Here is a 22209-nt window from a genome sequence, read left to right as displayed (position 1 = left end):
GTGGCAAAAGGCAGGCACCATGCCATCAGCAGATGGGATGCTGTTATGCAGTGAACATCTCTGTTGGTAGAATTCCCAGCCTGAGCATCTGAATGTCTGTCTATCCTCAGGTTTACTTGGCTTTATTGAAGAGGACGCTCCTAACTGCTGCCAATTCTTTTTTTGAACATGTGTATGCTTCTCTTTCTATCTATCACATGCAAGAGGAGCTGGCTTTTATTTGCTATGTGCATTCGCTTTTGCATTTGATCTCCCCATGTAGTTTCTTCTCCTGCTGTGCTGCTAGACCTGACAAACTCAATGTCAAGAAACAGGCCTGCCCTTGGCCCTGCTTACATAGTGTCTTGTGGTAAGTTAACTGATGGGAAAGCTGAAGGTGAAAAATATCTTTCACAACATTTATGTTTTGGTGTGTTTAGAGATATACCTGGCCAGCTTCAAGAACTGTGTATTCTTCAGCCATACGTATTCCTGCCACTTCAGATTAAACTTAACTGTCTTCAAAGAGATGATTATTGCTTTACGTTACAACTTGGTAGGGAAATGAGCCTCAGCCTATGTTGAACTGGTGTTTTCTGACAGGATTAGTGTGTATTTGCTTTGAAACTGTGAATCTAAATCCAGATGTCTAAAAGCATAGCTATAAATAAGATTGAAATAATCAAGAATATGTAAAAAACTTTAAAAATGAACTGATGCACATTTGGTACTAACTCATGTCACAGCATTTTGGTTTGTTTGTGTTTGTGTGAAAGAGACACCCAGAATAGAGAGCTGGTGAATTCACAGCTATGGCAGTAATCCACACATTTTCCCCGATGTCATTATTACCAACTATCTAGACCTCAAAAACACCCATGTGGTTGATGTTGCCAACTTGCTTTAAAATGTATTAAAATCACCACCTAGGTACCACGCCGCGTTTTTCCTCCCATTGGATTTTAACTCTGTTCATAAAAAAATAAAATGAAGGAAGAAAAAACGAGGGAAAAAAAAAAAAAAAAGCACTGACTTTCTGTCCTTACACTCTGCCCACAGTCCTTGACTTCCTTGATATTTTTGCTCAAATGCTTCCTATTCAAATAAAATTGCCTACTCATATAAGCCATTTACTTCAATCAAAGCCAGATGTATATAGGACTGATCACATTAAAAGGAAGTAACTATACTTCTAATTGCAGGCTTTACAAGTACGAGGTTTTCTCTGTGGTTGGAAAGCTTGGCGCAGTATTCAGATTTGATTACAGTAAAGCTTTCTATTGCTGTGATTGCTCATGTTGTTATTCAAGCAGATAAACATACACTTACTATTGGCAGAACTAGTAATGCCACTCTATTATTAAGGTTGTGTGACATTTCCCATTTTAAGACCTCGTATTCAGCAGCTTATAGCTTAACCACACTTTAAACACTTGGTTGAGTTTTCTTGGGAAATTTCAGTCCGAAGAGCCAAGTTGTTAAGGAACGCGAGGCAGTTTGTCAGGTTTCAAAATGCTAACAGCTTTCTTTAAAAATAGCTTTACTGACCCATACTTAAGGGCAGAGACTAAAAATCTGGAAGAATGTGGTCTACATTTCAGGGCTGTGGTTTCCAACGGCTCCAGGAAAACTGTATTAAAGCTGAAGTCTCCTTTTGCTGGGATTCTCCTGGTTGTTAGCAGCACTACTGGTGAGTGTTTTTCCCCCTTTCCCAGGCCCTTTTAAGCATGTATGAGATGTCCCCGTGGGGTTCCAGGACACACTGTACCCTGTTTCAGCTTTAAACAGAGATAGCGCTCGATATCCACTGCTGCCACGGGACTTAATTCAGACCTGTGGAAACACGTGAGAGCAAGCTGAGGTTCCTGTTGTAGCCACTTTCTGCTGGTCCAGAAATCAGATTTTGGAAGCAGAGAAGCTCTTCTGTGCTCCCAGCGATGTCTCAGAGCATCTGAGCTATCTATGCATCCTCCTGTAGCCTAAGATCCCCATCTTGTCCTCCTGTTCCATAGCTTCACACTCCTCGTGCATACAAAGCACCACTTTAGCAACTCCCGAAACAGGGCCATAATATTACCCTATTCCCATAGCTGCAGCATGAACTAAACAGCAGTCAGAGGCAGCTTTTTATTAACGGGGAACAGGACAGTAGGCATTTACACTGAAAGGAAGAACTCACAACAGGAGTACTATTACCGAGTTTGCATTTTAGATGATCAATTTATGCAAATTGTGTGTAAATTAGACACGGCCCCTTTGATTTCTGGCATCTAGCCAGCAACTTTCATGTTACAATGTTGGATAACCTTTAGTTGACTGTTTTCTTTTAAAGTTAGCTACAAATATGTGCTTTCTTTTTCTCTCTCTTAATTTCCTTGTAAAGCACAGTAGGGTGTTTTTTTTTTAAGAAAAAGGATGTTAACAGCATATGAAATCTGCTCTGTAAAATTCATATTAAAGAATTCATTTATTAAAATAAATCCTATTATTATTCCAAGGGACCATTATTCTCCAGAAATGCTAATAGGAAGAAAATATCATATTAGTATGATATTAGTATTAGTAAAGAGATCTTGATGCTACTGAATGCCCTGGGACTGGAAATGTGACTTTGCTTGCACAGTGTATTTTTAAACATTTCCTCTCCCAGAAAGCTGCTGTTTCCTTTCTTAAGATAAAAAAAAATGAAGATTTATTACATTTTTATTCTATTTTAAATGAAATCCATTTGCTAACGTCTATGTCAGCGAATACAATGTCTGGTGATTCTTAAATGCACATTGCAATTTGTGGCTCCGTAACTAGCATTTGCAGTGCTGTTGGGCTCTCCGCTCTAAGGAATTTAATTACATGGTCTTTTTGTGCATGGAGGACGCTAGCAACAGAATTGTTTTGCCTGGTGGAAAAAAAAAAAAACCTGCCCATGACTTCTCCTGACGGGGCTGGGCTACAGAACCACTGATGTACAGTCAGGGCCCATTGCGCTGGAATTATGGCTTTATAACAATCCCGTATTTACATACGCTGCTGAGGCAGTAAAAACAGCAAACAGATTTTTGAACGGCAGGCAGCTGAAACATCCCCACAGGGCACATGCCCCCTCACCGAGGCAGGAAGGCAGGCAAGTTAAATCAGCTCTGCGTCTGCATTCCAGCAGCGAGTTATGTTGACAAGAAAACTGTGCGTGCCATTCCAGTAATAAAATGGGTCCAACCTTCAGAGCCACTGGTTTCTCCCCACCCCACTGCTCCCCTCAGTGTGAACTGGCATGCACAGGGAGCTGGGAAAAAAACACACACAATTGCTGTGAAGCAGTTCATTAGAAAGGTTTCAATTTACTCATCACGAGATCGTTGAGCAATACTGTAAATAGGCTTAAATAAAATCAATAGAAGGAGTTGTTCTCGTGCTTCCTAGGATGCTAACTTAGGGAATGGTTAACCTCATTTATTAAGCATGAAGTCTGAATCAAAGCTGTGTTATGTCCATATACATATTACAGACCTATTTCCTAGGGATTTACGTAGTTTTTAAATAATTCTATCAGTGGCCGCAGAATCCTTCTTCCTCGGGATGAATTTATTTTGCCCTTGTTGTGCAGCTCTCTTTTTCTTGCCTTCCCTCAGTAAATAAAGACCTATAATGGCAAAAGCAAGCAGCAGCATCCATCCTTGTGCTGCACAGCCCTGTGTCTCATTGCTTCCATCTGACTGCACATCTCCATCCACCAACAGCAACGCCGATGGCACCCCTGCTGCACCCTTCACCCTGCTCACTACAACCCAAGGCAGGGTAGGAGCCCAGCCTCTAACATTTAGCAGGCAGAAGTGCTTGCTGGGCCAAACTACAAATAAATCCCAAATGAGCTGTGGACTGATTCATCCTGTGGCTGCACAAGACACCCCAGAAAACAGCGTGGCTACACCCTGTGCTCTGCAGAAGCACAATCCAGCTCCTCCACTCAGTACAAACTCCTCTGTTGAAGTGCACTGTTAAATTTTTGGAGGGAGATACGAGATCACTGGCATCTATGTACTGTTGGAGTTCAGGACAGGCATAAATGTATGCATATATGTATTTAATTATTTTTACTAAAAAAGCATGGCTTGAAGATGGCCCAGGGTTTCTTAAGGTAGAAGTGTCAGAGCCACAAAATCAACTAACTATGGAGGACAATGAAAGTAAATGCTGGCACAGGAGATGACAGCTGAATCAAAGCCAAGGATCCAGAGGGGATGCTAGCTGAGACCTCAGCATCAGAAATCCACACTGCTGGGGCTTACTATATAAGGACAGAAAACTTCTGTCTGACAGTCAGTTTTCCTCATCAGATTTCAGCCTTGAAAACTAAATTAAACTGTTCTAAGGCTTAGGAAGTTTCTGAAGTTTAGGAACAAATAAATAAATGAGTAAATAAATAAATAACCAACAAAAACAGTTCTGTGAACAGCACCTTCACAAAAATACCTCAATTAAAAGCACCACACAGGTTGGGCACAGAAAATCTCAGTCTCAGTGAGGGGTTGGAAGGACTTTAGAAGACCCTGGTGCCAGCATGAGGCTGCATGGGGAGGACAGGGAATGTGTCCTGCAGCTTCCTCCAGGTGTGCAGGTTTCAAAGACATTCTGAAGTAACAGCCAAACACTCAGCTAAGAAAATGAGCTAGAGAGTGCAGCAAACTACCTACTCCTGGGGGAACTAGGAGGGAAATATGAGAGTGAGGCTGAAAACAATGAAAAGCAGAAATTACATTTACAGGTATGAGGGAACTGCATAGACACAGTTAAGCAAAAAGCCCTGGACAGTGGTTAGATGGTTCATAAAAAAAGCCTAGCGGGATTTTCCCTAGGGAAACATGAACCAAACCTCTAACAATAAGTGAATGGAAAGCTCTCTGCTTGCAGAAGACCTCCCTGTTAAGCATCCTCCTTTCTGGACTGGAAAATGTCCTTGCCGGGACAAGGGGAACATCAGATCTTGTCAGTTCACTGTGGCAAATTTTTAGTTTGCCAGAAAAGGTGAATAACACTTTCTGCTAATACAGTGTAGGAAACTGGATGGGAAAGCTGTACACTGCAGAGATAAAACAGCCCTACAAAAACAGGCCCTGTATGTATGCCATTCACTTTTTTCCTACTAAGATATTCTTACGGTCAGGGTACCTTGTGCACTAGATGACTAGGTAGTAAGTCACTACCACCAAATCACACAAGCCACCGTATAACCACTGGATAGTAAACCCTAACATGAGCACCGTTTAAATCAATGCCCTATAAACTTTGGTATTACTCAGACCTTGAAGCACTCAGGCCTCCAAGGAAGCTGTAAAATATACTTCTGGGGGTTTATAATAGTGTGGACTCACTCTTCTACATGCAGACATGGAATCAAATTACGTAGTCACAAAAGGTGTTTGTAGACAGCTCAGTAATTATTTCTGACAGCTTCAGAAACAGAGAAGGGCAACAGTACCGCTGCATCTGTGATGGACGTTCGAAATCACCATCTTCGTGTACAACCTTCGATGCTGTAAATGGATCCTGAAAAATCCAGCTGAGCATTACAGTAATTGCAATTCTATTGGTTTCTATAGAAATAGGATTATCCTAACAGCCAATAAATCAATTTCCTCCTGGAATACTAATGCAATGAGAAGGGGCACGGTTTCACCCTTATTTATAGAGCAAACAGCTTTTACACAATTTGCAATATCCATCAGAGTTTTATAGAGTTCATTAGATTTTTTTTTTTTCAAACATGCTGCTGCATAAAACCATCTCCGACAATAAATTGTAGAGGAAAACGAGGGGGAAAACCCATAAAGTAATGCAAAATATTTACCACCAGATGGCACGCTCGTACAGGTGCCGCCGTTCTGGCAGGGATGCCTCTCGCAGGCGTCGGGGTAGAGGACACAGCCAAGCTTTAATTCGGTCAGGCCAACCACTTCTGCAAAGCTGCTGCGTTTGTTTTGGAGCGGCAGCTCGTTGTTATTTAGGACAACTGAATCCAGGCAGCCCTGAAAGCCGCTCAAGACCTGCGTCGTTCTCTTGTCGGTCAGGCTGCGGACGTTATCCACTTGGACCTGGGCTCCGAAATAGACGGAGCTATCCGTGCTGAGGGTCTGGAAGTAGAGGGGGGCTTTGCGGCGCTCCACGTAGCTGTCGTCCAGGGACAAGCTTGTGAAATTGCGATTCAGCTCCAGGAAGACAGAATGCCAGCTTCCATCGTTGACGGCCCTGCCAGAAATCCCCAGGATTCCCGGGCCGCTCCCGCAGTCCAACTGGAACCAGAGTTTGCCATCCACAATCTGCAGGAGGAGAACAGAAATCAAAGCGCCTCAGACACTTAGATGTCTCGTGACACGCTCTCAGAGAGAATCTGCAAACACAGAGGATTTCCAGTCTCTGTACAGTGGTAAAGATGTCTCCTACATGACGCTGAAATAGCAAAAAGCTGTGCCTTTATCATCAGCAATAAACACACAGTGGTAACCATTACTACTTAGAATTCACCAAAAGCCAGTTACTGTAGGCAAACTGAAAGTGTGGAGAAAATATAGAAACAGGGATGCGCAACACGTGGGAAGTCTGGGAACCCAGGGTGTCTCATTGAACAGGTCATGGACCACAGGACTCCTGCTCTGCTGTAGTGCTGCTGCTATGCCGTTGTGCTTCTCTGAGCAAGTCCTGCTGTCCACCTGCTGTCCACCTGTGTGATGCATTTGTGCTGTCGGTGGTTGATGCTACCAGACAGTGCCTCAGGGCAAGCAGCCACCTCTGACGGAGAGAGATGAAGTCAATGATCACTGCTATCAGCTGTGATGTTACATGCTCTGGTCACGCACGCATCCCGTGCTTCCATAACCTTTTAGAGCATCTCAGCAAGGTGTGCATTTGTCCCTAAGTTCAGTTCCTCTAGGGATAACAGTGATATGGATGGGGAAGGGGACACCATCAGGAACACTGAGGTTAAGCCAAGGGCTGGTGCAGCACTGCCTGAGGGTGGCAAGGCTAACAGGAGCATTTATGATGCTCCAGGGAGGGCTGAGAGTTCAGGAGCACATCCAAAATACTTGTATACCAACACACAGTACGAAGAATGAATGGGATAAACTGGAAGCTTTGGTCCTTTCCCAGAGCTATGATACCATTGCTATCAGTGGGATGAGTCCCACAACTGGAGTGCTAGGAGGGACAGGCAGGGCAGGCGAGGTGGAGGTGTCGTGCTGTCCAAAAAGGAGAGATGTGGCTGTACAGCCTTAGTCTTGAGGATGGTGCAGCAGAGAGCCTCTGGGTGAGGTTTATGGGGACAGACAGCAAAGCAGATTTCATCCTGGATATCTACTATTGACAGCCCACCCAGCATGACAGCACAGATGAGCCATTTTATAGGCAATTAGGGGAAATCTCTGGATCAGTTGCCCTCATCCTTATGGAAGATTCCCACTTCAGAGCCATATGCTGGAAATATCATACTGCTATGACCAGCAAGCCTGGGAAATGCCTAAAGCATGTTGGAGATAACTTCCTGACACAAGCACTTAGTGAGCCAAGGAGAAAAGGTGCCCTCCTGGACATGCTGGTTGGGTAGAGAAGGCTGGCTGATGTCCCATGCCTGTCAGTGCTCAAGAGACGTTTGGATAATGCCCTCAATGCCCCTATCTTTTGGTTTGCCTTGAACTGGTGAGATAGCTGGACTTGATCTGTGTAGGTCCCTTCCAACTGAGCTATTCTAGTTCCAGTTCTAATTCTAATATTCTGGTTTGCCAGAAGTCAGTTATTTTCCAGGGAGGCTATGCTATCTGCTCTGCATATACCTCATGTAAGATAGCTTCCAGTTTTCCTCCTTTCCTCATGTTTATGCTGGTTTCATGGCTTTAGAACAACTTTTGTGACTTCTTATGATTGAGATGCTAGAACAGGTTGCCTAGAGAAATTGTGGATGCCTCATCATTAGAAGTGTTCCAGGTCAGGTTGGACAGGGCTTTGGGCAGCCTGGTCTCGTGAGAGATCTCTGCCCATGGCAGGGGTTTGGACTAGGTCTTTCAGGGTCCATGCCAACCCAAACTATTCTATTATTCTGTGATTCTATTTTACGATTCCTCCCTCATTCCCCTTGTCCAGGAGGGTGGCTATAAAGTGAACATGGCTGACAAGTGCTAGGCAATTGGCAAGCTGGAGTGCTGGAGGAGAATGGGATGTAGATGTGCTTCCCATTTAATCTGCCCATGCATTGACTATAAAATAATATAGCCCTTCCCCCCGGTAGTGAAGGTCTAAAAGTAAAATCCATCAAGAACTATCTTATGACATATTAATTGGATTCAAGCTATCTGAAAGTTCTTGTAATTATTTTACCTTTATGCCATAATCTAAGATGTATTTATTCCTGCAAACCCCATCTCGAGACAGTTCTGTCCCATTATTTACCCCCCTGAAAAGTTCAAGGTGCTGTGTCCTTTTGCAGCCTTCCCTGCAGCACAAACTGTGCTGTGCACCACCTTACCCGTAACACAATGCTATTGCTCTCCTCTAGCAAAGCAGGGGTGCCACAGCTGTCAATGGCTCATAGGCCAAACCACTTGAGACCATACATTTTACTCTAGGCAAAGAAATATTCCTCAGATTACAGTCTGAGTACTGTTTGCCACTTGCCAGTGCTCCAGTTTTCACTAAACTTAAGTCTATATCATACATTAAAGCACAAGTTCCCCCTTGATAATCATACTATTGTTATTGTCAGCACTTTACTGCCCTTGGAGGTTCGCAAAACTACTTGGAGAAAAACTATGGGTAAAACCTTGACTTCTCATGATCTCTGGACCTCGTGTCTCTGCTTTCCAGATCTCAGTCTCATGACCAGTTGAATCTGAACCAGGGTGTAACCTGAAGCCAAGCCACATGGTCCAGGTAGGGTGCCACCACACCACACTGCTCCACTGCTCTGCAATTGCTTGGACAGGGCAGATGAAGACACCAAACACAGTGAGCTCCACACAAATGCCCACTACCTAAAATATTCTGAATAGCATGAGGGGTGAACAGCATGTTGAAGGAGCCAAAAGAACAAGAATTAGGTCCTGCTTTGGGCAACTGGTTATATTGAAGTCCTTGACCTGTAGGATGTAATGAAACTGAGAAGAAACGAGGTCTGTGATTGTAACACATGTTTGAGGGATGGATGTTGCTTGGTACTCCTACAGCTCAATCAAAAAAAGGCTAATGGATGCATAGAAAAGTAAGTCTGGACCATTTTTCATTAGAAAGTCTTTTCTCAAAGGACTCAAAACTCAGCTATAAACTATTTCTGTAGATTGAAATTAGGCCTATTAATGGATCTGCTCAGGAGGAATCTCAGTAAACAAGATGCCCTGAGATGATTTCCTGAGATGAAGCAATAGCTTTACTTTTCTCTGTGCAACAAAATAGTCCACAAACCTTGAAGGTGCTGCTCAGAAAGCATGGTCTGTCTCAACAGGAATACAAATCGCACAGAAAAATACATGCCAACATATTACAGTATGAAAAATGGCCATCATTGGATAGCAGTTAACTTTCCTCTTATTCTAAAGATTTTTTCCTATGGAAACTGTACTACTGATTGTATATGACATACATATACCTCCCCTAAGACTACTTATACCCTGAAGGACCTACTGCCTGCATGTCTATTGCCCTTATTCACAGAACATGCTTTTCCAATTATCTTTATAAATACAACACCACATATGAGCACCTGGGATAAATATTGCAGCATTTATATATGGGAAACGATGATGTATAAGATTCACCATTAAAATATGTTTTATACATCTTTCTCATCCATTTTTATTTCTTTTTGCCAGCAGACGATCTGACATACACGATAAATGTATATTATCTGAAACGCTGTGCTTCCTTCCTTTTATTAAAAAGGCACTAGCGACCCCCACCTTAGGCTAGAGTGAAAGATGGGAAGGATGGTCCAACTTGCAGTACTAGCCTAAGATATGATAGATATGCATGGGAATCCACACTCTGCTACATTCTTCCTCTGGGATCTCAAGCAAGTCATTATTTTCAGGTCTCCATCGGTAAAACAAGGGTAACATCATTTCCCTACCTCACACCAGTGCTTTATGGATAAATACATTAAAGACTCTGACATGCGCAGAATCCCCTAGCACTGGGACCATAAAAATAGTTTTATTAAATGGATGGTCACAGGCCTTGCTGTAGTGGGGCAGAGAGGAATTATTTGTCCCCTGCTGGCCCTGAGCCTCTAACAAGGTTGAGCAACACCAGAGGGCTCCTGCCCTGCATACTCAGCAGCTAGGCTGGCAGGGCAAGGAGGAGAAGGGTCTGCTGCAGAAGGGCAGAAAGACATCTCCTCCCCTAAGCACTGAGAATTCAGCTGCAGAACTTCGATTCAGCAGTTAATTCCTGTGATTCCTCCTAACTGATGTAACGTCAGGGGCACTGTTTCATCCTCAAAGAGGAATCCTAGGTTATAGCCTGGACTTTGATACCATGAAAAGCTGAACTTTAAGTAAACTTCTGACCAAATGAGGTACATGCAAACAAATAGTATGGAAATCCAATAAAAGACCAGTGTTTGTGCCAGGGTTTAGCAGTTATCCAGACAACAACCTCAGAGAGATGACTAGACTGACTGACAATTCGTAGCACCAGACTCTCAGCTCAGGACTGAACGTGTGACACTGCTTTTTTCTCCAGCTATGTAAAAAAAAAAGACAACACAGCAGAAAGCTTGAGTTATTCTGTCTTACAGCAGAGACCTGAAAACCCTGCAGCCCCTTGGTAATGCAGAGACCCTCTGCATCTAGATGAAACTTAGGAGATGCTGCTTCAACCACAGGGGCACACAATTCCCATGGCGCTTCCAGCTGCCCACCTCTGAAAGCTTTCTGGGCTCAGTTACACTGCCTCTCATTGCACTCATTAGGACAGTGAGGTAAACGCACACTTAAACATGTAGACACAAAGTTCCTCACATATAAAGTGGGCAGAGAAGTACAAAGAACGGAGACGGCTCCAAAAGGTGATGCAATCTGTTACATTTCAGTGGTTTCATTCAATGAGCAAAATGGAGCCAAGCACATACTGTAAATTATATTAGAATATTAGCCTGGCTAAGATGTTTGGCTAACATTCATATTTGTGTATCAACATAGGTAATAAAATGATCAAATGGTTCTTCTGAGACCACCTTAGGCTCACACAGTCCATCTGCAGTCACACACCATGGATACAGCATGCTGCCTACTAATCTATCTGGGGAAATATTTCGTTAGCTGAATTACATTTCGGGTTCGTTTGTGTAAAACGGTATATTTAATTAAAATATTACTTGTTTCAACTCCAGCCATAGCTGGGATCATATCCAAGCTTCAGTCTTATCCAGCATAAGCCATGCAGCAGTAATGCATTAAAATGTATAATACACACTTAACTAAACCATGCAAAGTTTCACATTAACTGCCTGGACGGGAGAACATATGCTTGCCTTTTAGCATTTAACAGCTATGTTTCTGGAATGAGGAGAAACTCTTCCTTTACCTATTTTTAATCCTTTGAGTTTTAGAAATCAAATCAAATCTCCACTATATTCCTTTAAAAAAATGAAATAAACTGTGGAATTTTCTTTTGGAATGGCCTCATTACGTTTTAAATTGTTAACTTTTATTTTTCCCAGATAGATGCTACATAGGAAAAAGGAAATGGTGATGCTGTTTTCGGCATATGAAATCCTCCAAAGGAAAAAAAAATGGCCATCGACCTGCATCTCATTTTGCTCCAATTGTCTTAAAAGCAGGAGCGCACAATGAAAAAATGGCCAACCTCTCAAAATCGATGGATGAGATGCTTTATTTGAAACAGCTGAATAAATAACACCCTTATTATATTGTATCAACACAGTGTAGCTGGTAGGCTTTCAGCAAAGGAGTAGACGGGCAGTTTGCTCTATGGAATTGATTATTCATCCAAGGACACCGTGCTATGATTGTGAAATATTTCCATCACTAAAGTTATCATAAATGTATGAGTTCACAAAATTAAGCTGGTCATTTAAACAGTGAAAACCATACTGCAGCATTAATTTTTAAATAGACTGCAACGGGGGAGACTTGCTTGAAAAAAATCAATGCCACTATACACCCCAACAGTAATGCTGGCTTCTGCCTGTTCTCCCATGGGTTTGTACTATGTGGTGGGTCTAAACTTCTTCCAACTCCACCTTCGTTTGGGGTTTAGTGTTGGTGCTGGGCCTTCTGGTGCTAAACCAGCAACATACTTAAGTATATGCTTAAAATTAAGTTATGTGAGCAGTTCCAATTGCCTTCAAATACAGGAAGTTAAGCAAGTGATTAAGTGCTTTGCTGGAGTGGTGCCAAGGTGCTCAAAAGAGCACAGGATCCCATCCTTTATCATTTATTTGGAAAGCTTCTCCTCATGTTTAATTTAATTGAAAGCAATGCTCAAATGATAACAACTTCACATTTATAGACCTCTAATTAATCTACTCAATGGCCTCATTTCTGAGAGCCTCCCTATCTCACAACATACGTACTTGGTTAAAAGAAAAAAAAAAGAGAAAGCTTAACCTCTGGATTACAAATGAAAAAATATAAGCTCAGAAGGTCTAAGGGTAACTTACCTGAAAACACTGGAGTAAGGGATCCCCAAAGTGCAGTTCATGAGTCAGTTGATATCCTTGAAGAGTCCTGCTAGGGCCACATCCCTTGAGCAGAATGCCACTTGTCTACCACTGAGCACCTTTGTGAGACCTTAGTCTGATGCTCCTCTGCTATATGAGCTTCATGAACAAAATTAGGAATTCCTGACCTTTTAAGTGATACCACAACTCCAAAACCACACCAAATGTAATGCTTTTCTTTTCCTTAAACCTTGTGCTTATAGAATCCAAGGGACAGATCTGGGAAAGGACTTACTTCAACAGAAAATCCTGCCCTACCTAAAAGATGAAAAGCAAGGTGTTAGACTCTAGGAGGGGAATTCCCTGTGTCATTCCCTGCCTGATGCATTGGAGATAATGGCACCCTTGCATCTTAGCACTGCATACGTGACCCTGGAACTCACCCATCAGACACATGATGGGTCCAAAGATTAAGTGTCATGAGATGGATTCAGATCCTTCCTTGAAGCTAGGAAGCAAAAAAACAAACAAACAAACAAAAAAAAAACCAAAAAAAACACACAACAAAAAACATGACCCTGAGATTGGCCTCTGAGACAGGAGCAGAACATCAACTGTTCTTGTCACTGCTCCTTCAACTATCATTTTGTCTTCCCAGTACCTTTCAAAGCAAAATGATTAAGTGATTGTGGGAAACTATGTGATTGTGGGAAACTAGTGATTGTAGGAAACTATGGTCAAAACCATGAAATTCCTAATCCAGAACTAAGAACCCAACACAGACCACTGCCATGTGGGGCTCTCTTACTTATTTTTATGTAACATCATGAATTTTTCGCTTTTGGCTCCAAAGTTGCCTGGCTTCAGCTGGAGATTTCCACTCAATTGCCTACAACCCAAAGATTATCAAACTTCTCCAGAAGGAGAGCAGCCTGAGTTCAGTCCATCAGCATCAACACATCTCCCACTTTGCAGCAGAAGCACTACCCAAGTCATAGAGACAGAGGTAACAGGAGAGTGAAGAAGCAATGGCAGGATTTAATCACTGCAGCTAGGTCTATTCCCAGAATACTGTCAGATGAGCTTCATGGGATGTCTGGTTCCGAAGTAGGCTTTCGTGGCTGGCTTAGCTGTTGCAATGGTGATTCTGGGCATGCTTTCTCCTAAAGCCTAGGATACCTGGGGCTCAGGGGTTACTTTCCTAACCAAAGCTCTACCGAACTGCAGTACAGGATGGATTTCCCCATGGAAATACCTTTTCCTATCACCAAAGCAAGGGTTAGTGTTTTTACTTTTATCCATGCCTTCCATAAAACTAGGAATAATAACAATGAAAAACTGTAATAATCAACTCACTTAAAATAATTATGTGGAAAGGTAGGTGTTATACTTGCACTGCAGAGTCCACTTGTTTGTAATATTTGAAATAAATGTTATCTAGAAGAGGCATGATTTAAAACACCATCATCCTGGCCTATTGGACTCCCTAATCACTACAGTTTTATACACTAAACTCTAAAAAAATAAATTTTCCTATAAACACTCTAACACCATTTCAGTCTGCTTCTGTATCATCTACTACCATTTTCAAGTGGCACCTTTCACCAGGGCCATTTGTTTTTTTTATAAGCATTTTTCAAAACTAAATTGCAACATTCCCTACTGATAGATGCTAAGAGCAACCACACTGGAGGCTTCAAAAAAGATCTTTAACCTTTCAGCTTTTTTTTTTTTAACAAAAAGTATATTAAAAAGTTCAAACAGTGCCTTTCTACATGTCTCAAAGCAGACTTTAATCGTCTCATACAAATCTCAGCACTGCTGAGAGTTCCCAGAGAATGAAAGACAATACTCCTGCTGATGAAATATTTCAGTCCAACAGCTATAAAATCATTTGTTGCCCGTTAATAATAACTCATCTAGCAATTTTAACATTACCATTCAGCCAAAAGTGATGTGAAGATTGTAAATACAGACACAAAAGGCTCAGTGCCATCTCTCCCACTGCTGAATTACAGGACATGGCTGAGTTACCAAAGTCAGCATCTTCGTTTCGTACCCTACAGGCTCTAGCAGAAATACTACACACACATCTTGGATGAGCCCATCACTCCTTTTCCATCCAGCAGATATTTGCCATTCAAAACAAACAAACAAACAAAAAACAAAACTCAACAAAGAATGAAAATGCACTGAGAGCTTATCAATTAAATATTGATCAGCTATCAATCTCCAGCTACCCCATGCCTCTCTGACAAATAATTTTAGTTCACATAAGGTAGAAATCTACATATTCAGTAGGAGACATGTTCTAAGCAGTTCGTTTCTGGAATTCACTTGACAGCAGCAATGGCATATTCTCTAACCACAGGCATGGACACAGGGGAAGAGCAGCTATTTCAGCATGCCTTGTTTTGACTATATGGTCATATAAATGGCCAAATCTTACATCTCGTGCAGATTGGCTCCTGCATGCAGACACATATAATATTCTCATAATGAACAGTGCCCAATAGAGCATTTTCCAAGTAAAGTACCACTAACAAGCTGCTTTTTTGATTGTTGTTGTTGCTGCCATTGTCGAAATTGCTGTTTTTTCCCTGTTAGCTTCAAACTGATCAGGCTTCATCTTCTAAATCTACAGCTGAAATGAGAACAACATTCCCCAAATCAAGAGCCAACAGGAAACATATAATCAAGAAAAAGAACTGCAGAAAAGATAAGTTATTTTAATTACCTTCAGAATTATACAGGGATTCGCTCTGGTGTACATTATAATCCCATTGCTTTGCAGAGTTCGCAGACGTAGAGCCAACTTGAATTCCTCTTTCTTGCTATTTTCAGAAACACGGTATTTAATGTAACTATTCCCAGCAAAGCTAAGGGAAGTGTGGCCTGAAATAATCATTTTGAAAAGACACGTTCTTTTAGTGACACAGGAAAAAATTCCATCACCGTCAATCTAGTTAATTACAGCAAACGAGAATGAGTTTAGGATGAAACTTGTAAATAAGCCCAACCTTGATGGGGAAAAAAAGCTTGCACCTACTACAAATATATATGGTATTTTTTCATGAAATTGTTTTTCAGTGGATGGGGGAAAGATCTATTTCTCCGTATTTATAATGAAAGAGGGTTTTCTCCAAGTGTTCAGCATTTTTAAGGTTATCTACCCCTGAGCACACCTATCTCTCCTCACTTGTAACAGAGGGAGTTAAAGACAACCATGCTTGTACAGCAGGGAGTTGAGTTATGGGTATAAAGTCTGGTGTGGGCAGATGGCAGCCAAACCTGTACAGTTAATTCCTTGCAACCACTGCCCACGACCACTGTGAAAGAACTTATTATCTGCTGTGCTTTTTCCAAGAACACATCACACAGCCTTGGATTCACTGAAGTAAATGGAAAGCTCCACTTCATGGGCTCCCTACCGCTCTCTTTGTATCCAAGGGAACAACACAGCTGCAGAGAACTGACAAATGTCCTGAAAGTTTATTTTTGGGATGCTGTAGTGTTTTCATTAGTAAAGGCTGGAATTTTGGTGATCTACATTGCAAGCAGGAGTAAACTATAGAGCTTTGCCCATGGCAGGAAAGCATCTAGCATAACAGTCTCTAGGAAAAGTCCTGTTTACTCAGCAGCCTGTTTTAATGACCTGGGATTCAACCCAGTCAGTAGGAATTTCCCAAAAGAAACTTGATCATGGTCTTCATGCAGTCCCGTAGCTATAAAGCCGATTGTTTTCCAGGGCTTATGAACAGATAAGATAGACCAAGTGCCAGTGCTGAGAAGGGTTAAACGGTAGATCTTCTGTTTACTTCAGTGGCACCTCTATCTGCAATATGAGAACGACAGCCCTTTTTTTTTGTTCAAGTATATCCCCCTTTACCACTGTGACGTGCACCTGAGCATTCGCCAAGCTTTCCAGGTGGGCATTGGCAGATGAATGGTCTCCGGTTAGCTTCGTACCCCACACACTGCATGTCCCCTGGACACGGCTTCTCCAGGCAGGGATCATTAGACCCTGGGCACAGTCCTCCTGCAATAAGTTAAAATACTGTCAAGTACACAGTGTAAAACATGATCTTTAGTAATACAGAACTAATAAAAGAAAGACAATTATTGATCTTGCTCTTCAGTACAAGCCAAGCATGGCTTAAGAATAATGATAAATAAATAAAAAATATTTCAGGAAGAGATGCCCTCCAGACAAGTACTTAGCAAAACACTGCTAAGTTTTTTTCAAAGGGTGCACTAAAACCTACGGCAGAGTATTATGAAAACTGGCTATTATTAGCAGTGACTGGATATACATTGGTGTTGTGATGCTCAGACCAGTCATTTATTCACAAAGCCTTGTGTACAGGGAATTTAGGGCTACCAGAAAGCAAATAACTTGTAGTTACACAATCCTTTTGCCCAAGCATGCCCACGTAAAGCAAATTTAGAGAAGTAGAGTTCCCTGGGAGACAAAATAAGAAAAAACAATTCCCTGGTTATGGAATGACAGCTGAACTTTTCATCTTTGTACTGCACAGGGCACACTTGCAGTCTGAGCACAAGGCACAGGCTCTGTCCTCATGTTCCTCCTGGCTTTTCCAAGACCTCACATCCAATTGCACACCTTGCCCAGGCTGCCAAAAAACTATCCTCCTTTCTTGTGGTTGTAACTACAGAACTTCTGTTGCATATGAAACTCTGTATGTCCAGGCCAAGACCAAGCAAGCAAACAAACAAAACAACAAACACACACACACCAAACCAAACCAAACCAAACCAAACCAAACCAAACCAAACCAAACCAAACCAAACCAAACCAAACCACAACTACAAAACAAAACAAAACAAACAAAACAAAAACAAAAAACAGCAAAAGAGGAATACTTGTCTTGGACACTAAAAATGCAAAGAAATTTTGAAAGTAAAAAATACAGTGACTGTATTTCCTGGTATTACCTAATTGAAGAAAGAAACAATTTTAAATAGTTAGTTGCAACTGATGATTACAAAGGGGGAGAGTGTAATTTGGATAGAATTAGTTTGAATGCTGCTGTCAGCTCTTTCCTTACATGTTTTTAGTAGTATGGAATATATACATATATATATATATATATATATAATTTTGCTCAAGAAAAGGTGAATTCAAAACTACTACTAACTTCAAAATAGAAGTAATATGAAGAGACAGATGAATATTGTTTTTTAAATTCACTTAGAATACTATCATGTGATACAATTTCATTAAGGTTCTTTGAAACCTAAATTTTTAATGTGTAACATGCTGACTATGTCAATGGCTAACTTTAAAGCCAGCCAACATCATACTTCTTGGACAGAACTTCTATATAACTTTTTCAAAGTGTCTAAATATATGTTTCAATTGCTCTAATCTTAAAATTTTTTCAAGCACTACCAACAGTATGCAAAACACGATACAACTGTTTATGCTCAATTTATGAATTCTCAGGATTACATGAATTTCTCAACAGTTAGCCTTTTGCTGGTCGTAATAAAGAATTTAGTACATGCAGGGTCAGCTTCTACCTCTGGATGTCTGTGTGCAACTGCTATGAAGTTATATGCTTTCAACTGCAGGAAAAGCCATTCCCGTCCTTGCTTCTATTGATTTGCAGCCAGGGCTTGAACTAAGAGAGACCTAGTTGCTGGGAATGGACTGGCTTCTCTTTTTTTTTTTTTTTTTTGCCTATCAAATTCATTTACTTCGAGTAATAGATACAGGCGATGATATTAATGATAAAAAGCCAGCACCTTTCTACCCATCAATTTCTGAATATTGGCAGTTCTTGGTTATTGTAGAACCTTAGTCATATTCAAATATTACTTTATTTTTTGAGCATATGTATTTTATTTACAATTTATAAAGGAAGAAATCAACCTGTCATAGAATAAATCCCTAAAGTAATGAAAAAAAGAATCTTATTGCTCTTACACTTTAGTACAAGCCAAGCAGAGCTCATAGCAAGCATAGCTGAAATTACCTGGTACTGTAAGTATTTTCTGGAAAAAGAAAAATTACCTCTGCAGGTTTCAAAGTGGACATGGGCTGACTACAAATACGGCAAGGACTGTAAATGTCTTGCTTGATATACAGCACAGTCAATTTAATCTTTAACATCCTCCCCTCCTTTGTCAAACATTTGTTTGAGAGGTCTATGCAGAAAACGATTTACAGTACTGCCTGTAGCACTGTTAGAAAATGATGCATGGCAATCTTTATTAATCAGTTTAGTAGGTAACATTAACAGGAATAACAGCTGCAATATACAGTCACACTTTAAGTCTCATCCTATCAAGAAACAAATGTTAGTTACTGCATTGCAGAATTATATTCTATTCAAATATAAGGTCTACAAAATTTAACCAAGAATATGTTTTTTATAGCTTATTTTTTAACCAGTTCTCTGGAATTCAGTAACAAGTTAAAATTACTTCTGAAATTATATTGGGTGATTAAATATCTATATACTGGCTTGTACGTTCTACTTGGCTCTGTAGGCTATTTTAATTTATTCTTATGTGACAAATACACAGAACTGTGCTGTGTGGATAGATTCTCTCTTCCCTGAACACACTTAAACCTTATGTGAAACTGTAATTCAAATGAACCTCTGCATAGCTGACAGACAAGTCATTTGGACAAAGGCCCCACAGCTTCTTGGTGCAGAGAAGAAAGGGACAGAGATTCTTGAATATGGCTCTACAAATTTTCACAACCCCTAACCTATGACTGCATCTTTGACATGAAGCAATAAAGCAATAGGTTACTTTGTTATCCATCTCTGCCAGTGTTTTAGCTGATTCAAGCCCTGATTTGTACCTGGGAGTCATTTTTCCAAAGTCCAAAAATATATGGAAAGGATCTAATGTGTTTAGTATAACTGCAGATACACTAAAGAACTGCTTATCCTGGCAGGCCAAGAATAGTTCTTCTGCTAAGCTACAAGAAAATCAACTTTTTATTCATCCTGCTGCAGCAGGATTTCATAGCTGTCACAAAAGTTTTAAAATATTCAGACTTGGGAGAATAAATGCTTTGTGCCTGTCTGTATGGTTATAAGTACATAAGTTACAAATCTGTATTATTGCTTTGCCCTAGCTAACACGCATTTTCAGGCTGATTTCACAACTGTGTGAAGCAAAATTGTGAAATCGTTCAAGGGTACTTTGTCCACATCAAAGATTTACAGCCTGAGTTTAAATAAAATTATTCTAATGTTGCATTTCCAGTCCAAAGAACAGTCTATTTACCATTCAATAGAGATTCAAGAAATATGGATTTGAATTGATCTCTTTTTTTTTTTTTCCTGTACCCAAGTCCAGAAAACCCATAGTATTCTCTTGAAACTCACGTTAGTATTAATAGAGCTGTTCTCTACAGGATATCCCAGAGACGTAAGGGATAGTGTCAACCAGAGCATGGCAGGGAAGGTGGAATAGGCCCACTTGATTCTGACAGTTCATCTTCAGTTTAATTCTCTGAATCAAGCTAAAAGTATTACAGTCTCCCTACTGGTATACTGAGGAAGAAAACATATCAAAATGAGACATTTATTTAATTACTGTACACCCAAAGAAGGATCACTTCCAGGAATGTAAACATATTTTTTAAATTGAGTGCTTCATCAATGTTAACTTGAGCCTTGAGGTATTTGTTGTGTTTTTATAAGCCCATTCTCCTGAATCTCTTGGAATATATATGTATATATTCAGTATTAGCCCATTTCTCTCATTTGCAGAAAAAAGCTAGAACGGTGACTCTGAAGGTCAGTCCCAGAAGGCAAATAAAGGGACGTTCCCATTTGCTACTTTTAAAACAATCTAATGATTATTTTAGTGATGTATTGGGTTTATATGGCAATGTTTTGGTAGCAGGGGCAGGTTGCAGAGGTGGCCTAACCTTGGGCTTGAGGAATTTGAGATAAGGGTGATAACTACATGAGGTAACGGACAAAACATGGACTGGACATGGTGGGAGAGTGCAATAACTGTAGAGAACTCGTATTGCAATGTGGTGGAGGGACAAAGAGTGTATAAACTGTCCACCTTTGTTGCTGTTGCGATGATGTTATGTTGATTTGGTGTGGGGGATTTTTTTGTTGTTGATATAAGTGAAGTTTATGTGATGAATGTTTATGAATGTCTGTTTTAATGACAACTTAAATATGTTTCTCACAGAGGCAGGTAGTGGAATGCATTGGGCTTACATGGCAAGGGTTTAATAGCAAGGGGCTGCAGAGGTGGCCTGTGTGAGCAGAGCCCAGCAGCTGCCCCAGGTCAGATCAGAGCCAGCTCCAGACGGATACAAAAGGGATCCACTGCTGGCCAGAGCCGAGCCATGAGCAATGCTCATTGGACCTCTGGGACAACAGATTGAAGAAAAGGAAAAAAATAAACTTGTGCTACAGCAGCTGGGAGAGTGAGGAGTGAGAACAACCGTGCAGCCCCCAAGGTGATTGCAGCAGGAGGGCAGGAGGTGCTCCAGGCACAAGGCAGCACAAGTTCCCCTGAGGCCCGTGGAGAGGCCCCTGGTGGAGCAGGCTGTCCCCCTGCAGCCCATGGGTCCCACATGGAGCAGATCTCCACGCTGCAGCCCCCCCATGGGTGGAGGAGCCCCCGGTGGAGCAGGTGGATGTGGCCTGGAGGAGGCTGCGGCCCATGGAGAGCCCCCGCAGGAGCAGGCCCCGGGCCGGAGCTGCAGCCCATGGAGAGGAGCCCACGCAGGAGCAGAGGGTCTGGGGGGAGCTGCCGCCCACCCGTGGGGGACCTGTGCTGGAGCAGTTTGCTCCTGGGGGATGGACCCCGTGGGACGGAGCCGTGTGGGAGCAGTTCCTGAAGAGCTGCAGCCTGTGGGCAGCCCCCGCAGGCTCAGTTCAGGAAGGACGGCATCCCGTGGGAGGGACCCCATGGGGAGCAGGGGCAGAGAGGGACCGTGAAGGAGCACAGAGACAAGCGTCAGGGACTGACCACAGCCTCCATTCCCCGTTCCCCTGTGCCTCTCAGGGGGAGGAGGTGGAAGAGGGTGGATGGAGGGAAGGTGTTTTAAGTTTGCTTTTATTTCTCACCGATATAGCTTGTTAGCAAAAGGCAATAGATTATATTAATCTCCCTAAGATGAGTACGTTTCACTTGTGATGGCAACTGGTGAGTGATCTCCCTGTCCTTTTCCCAAGCCATGAGCTTTTTTTTTTCCATATTTTCTCCTCTTGTTCCTTTGAGGAGCAGGAGTGAGAAAGTGGCGTGTTGGAGTTTTGCTGCTGTGGTGTGATACTACCACAAGCGGGAAGACAGTCAACCCATGATACTTGGGTTGACACGGTTAGCTTCTGTTGAAGAAGACTATGCTTGTTTAGCTTTAATTTGGTTTTAGTTTTGGAGCACAGTGACCAGGAATTGTAGGCAATGATTACAGTACGCATATAAATGCATATACCACAAACTTGGTTCTGCATAGGCCAACCATGGGTTTCAGTTAGCTTGAGAGCCCCCAGAACACACTCACGGTATGTCCTAAGTATGTCCTACCACACAGTATGTCCCAATGAATCAGT

General features: G+C 41.7%; 1 protein-coding gene across 12 annotated transcripts in view; it reads right to left on the bottom strand.

Annotated features, from left to right (window-relative positions):
* The window catches only part of FAT3 (FAT atypical cadherin 3), a 419137-nt gene that overhangs the window by 20575 nt on the left and 376353 nt on the right, over positions 1-22209 (bottom strand). For all 12 annotated transcript variants that reach the window (XM_068669037.1, XM_068669045.1, XM_068669068.1 and 9 more), the window contains 3 exons: positions 16545-16679; positions 15378-15535; positions 5822-6290 (listed from right to left, as the gene is read on the bottom strand). In XM_068669037.1, coding sequence (XP_068525138.1) covers positions 5822-6290; positions 15378-15535; positions 16545-16679 — 762 coding nt within the window. The remainder of the gene's footprint in view (positions 1-5821; positions 6291-15377; positions 15536-16544; positions 16680-22209) is intronic.

The sequence above is a fragment of the Anas acuta genome, chromosome 1 (genome assembly GCF_963932015.1).
Source record: "Anas acuta chromosome 1, bAnaAcu1.1, whole genome shotgun sequence".
Taxonomy (NCBI): domain Eukaryota; kingdom Metazoa; phylum Chordata; class Aves; order Anseriformes; family Anatidae; genus Anas; species Anas acuta.
The sequence above is the reverse complement of the archived record's forward strand: the minus strand, read 5'-3'. Positions and strand labels throughout refer to the sequence as shown.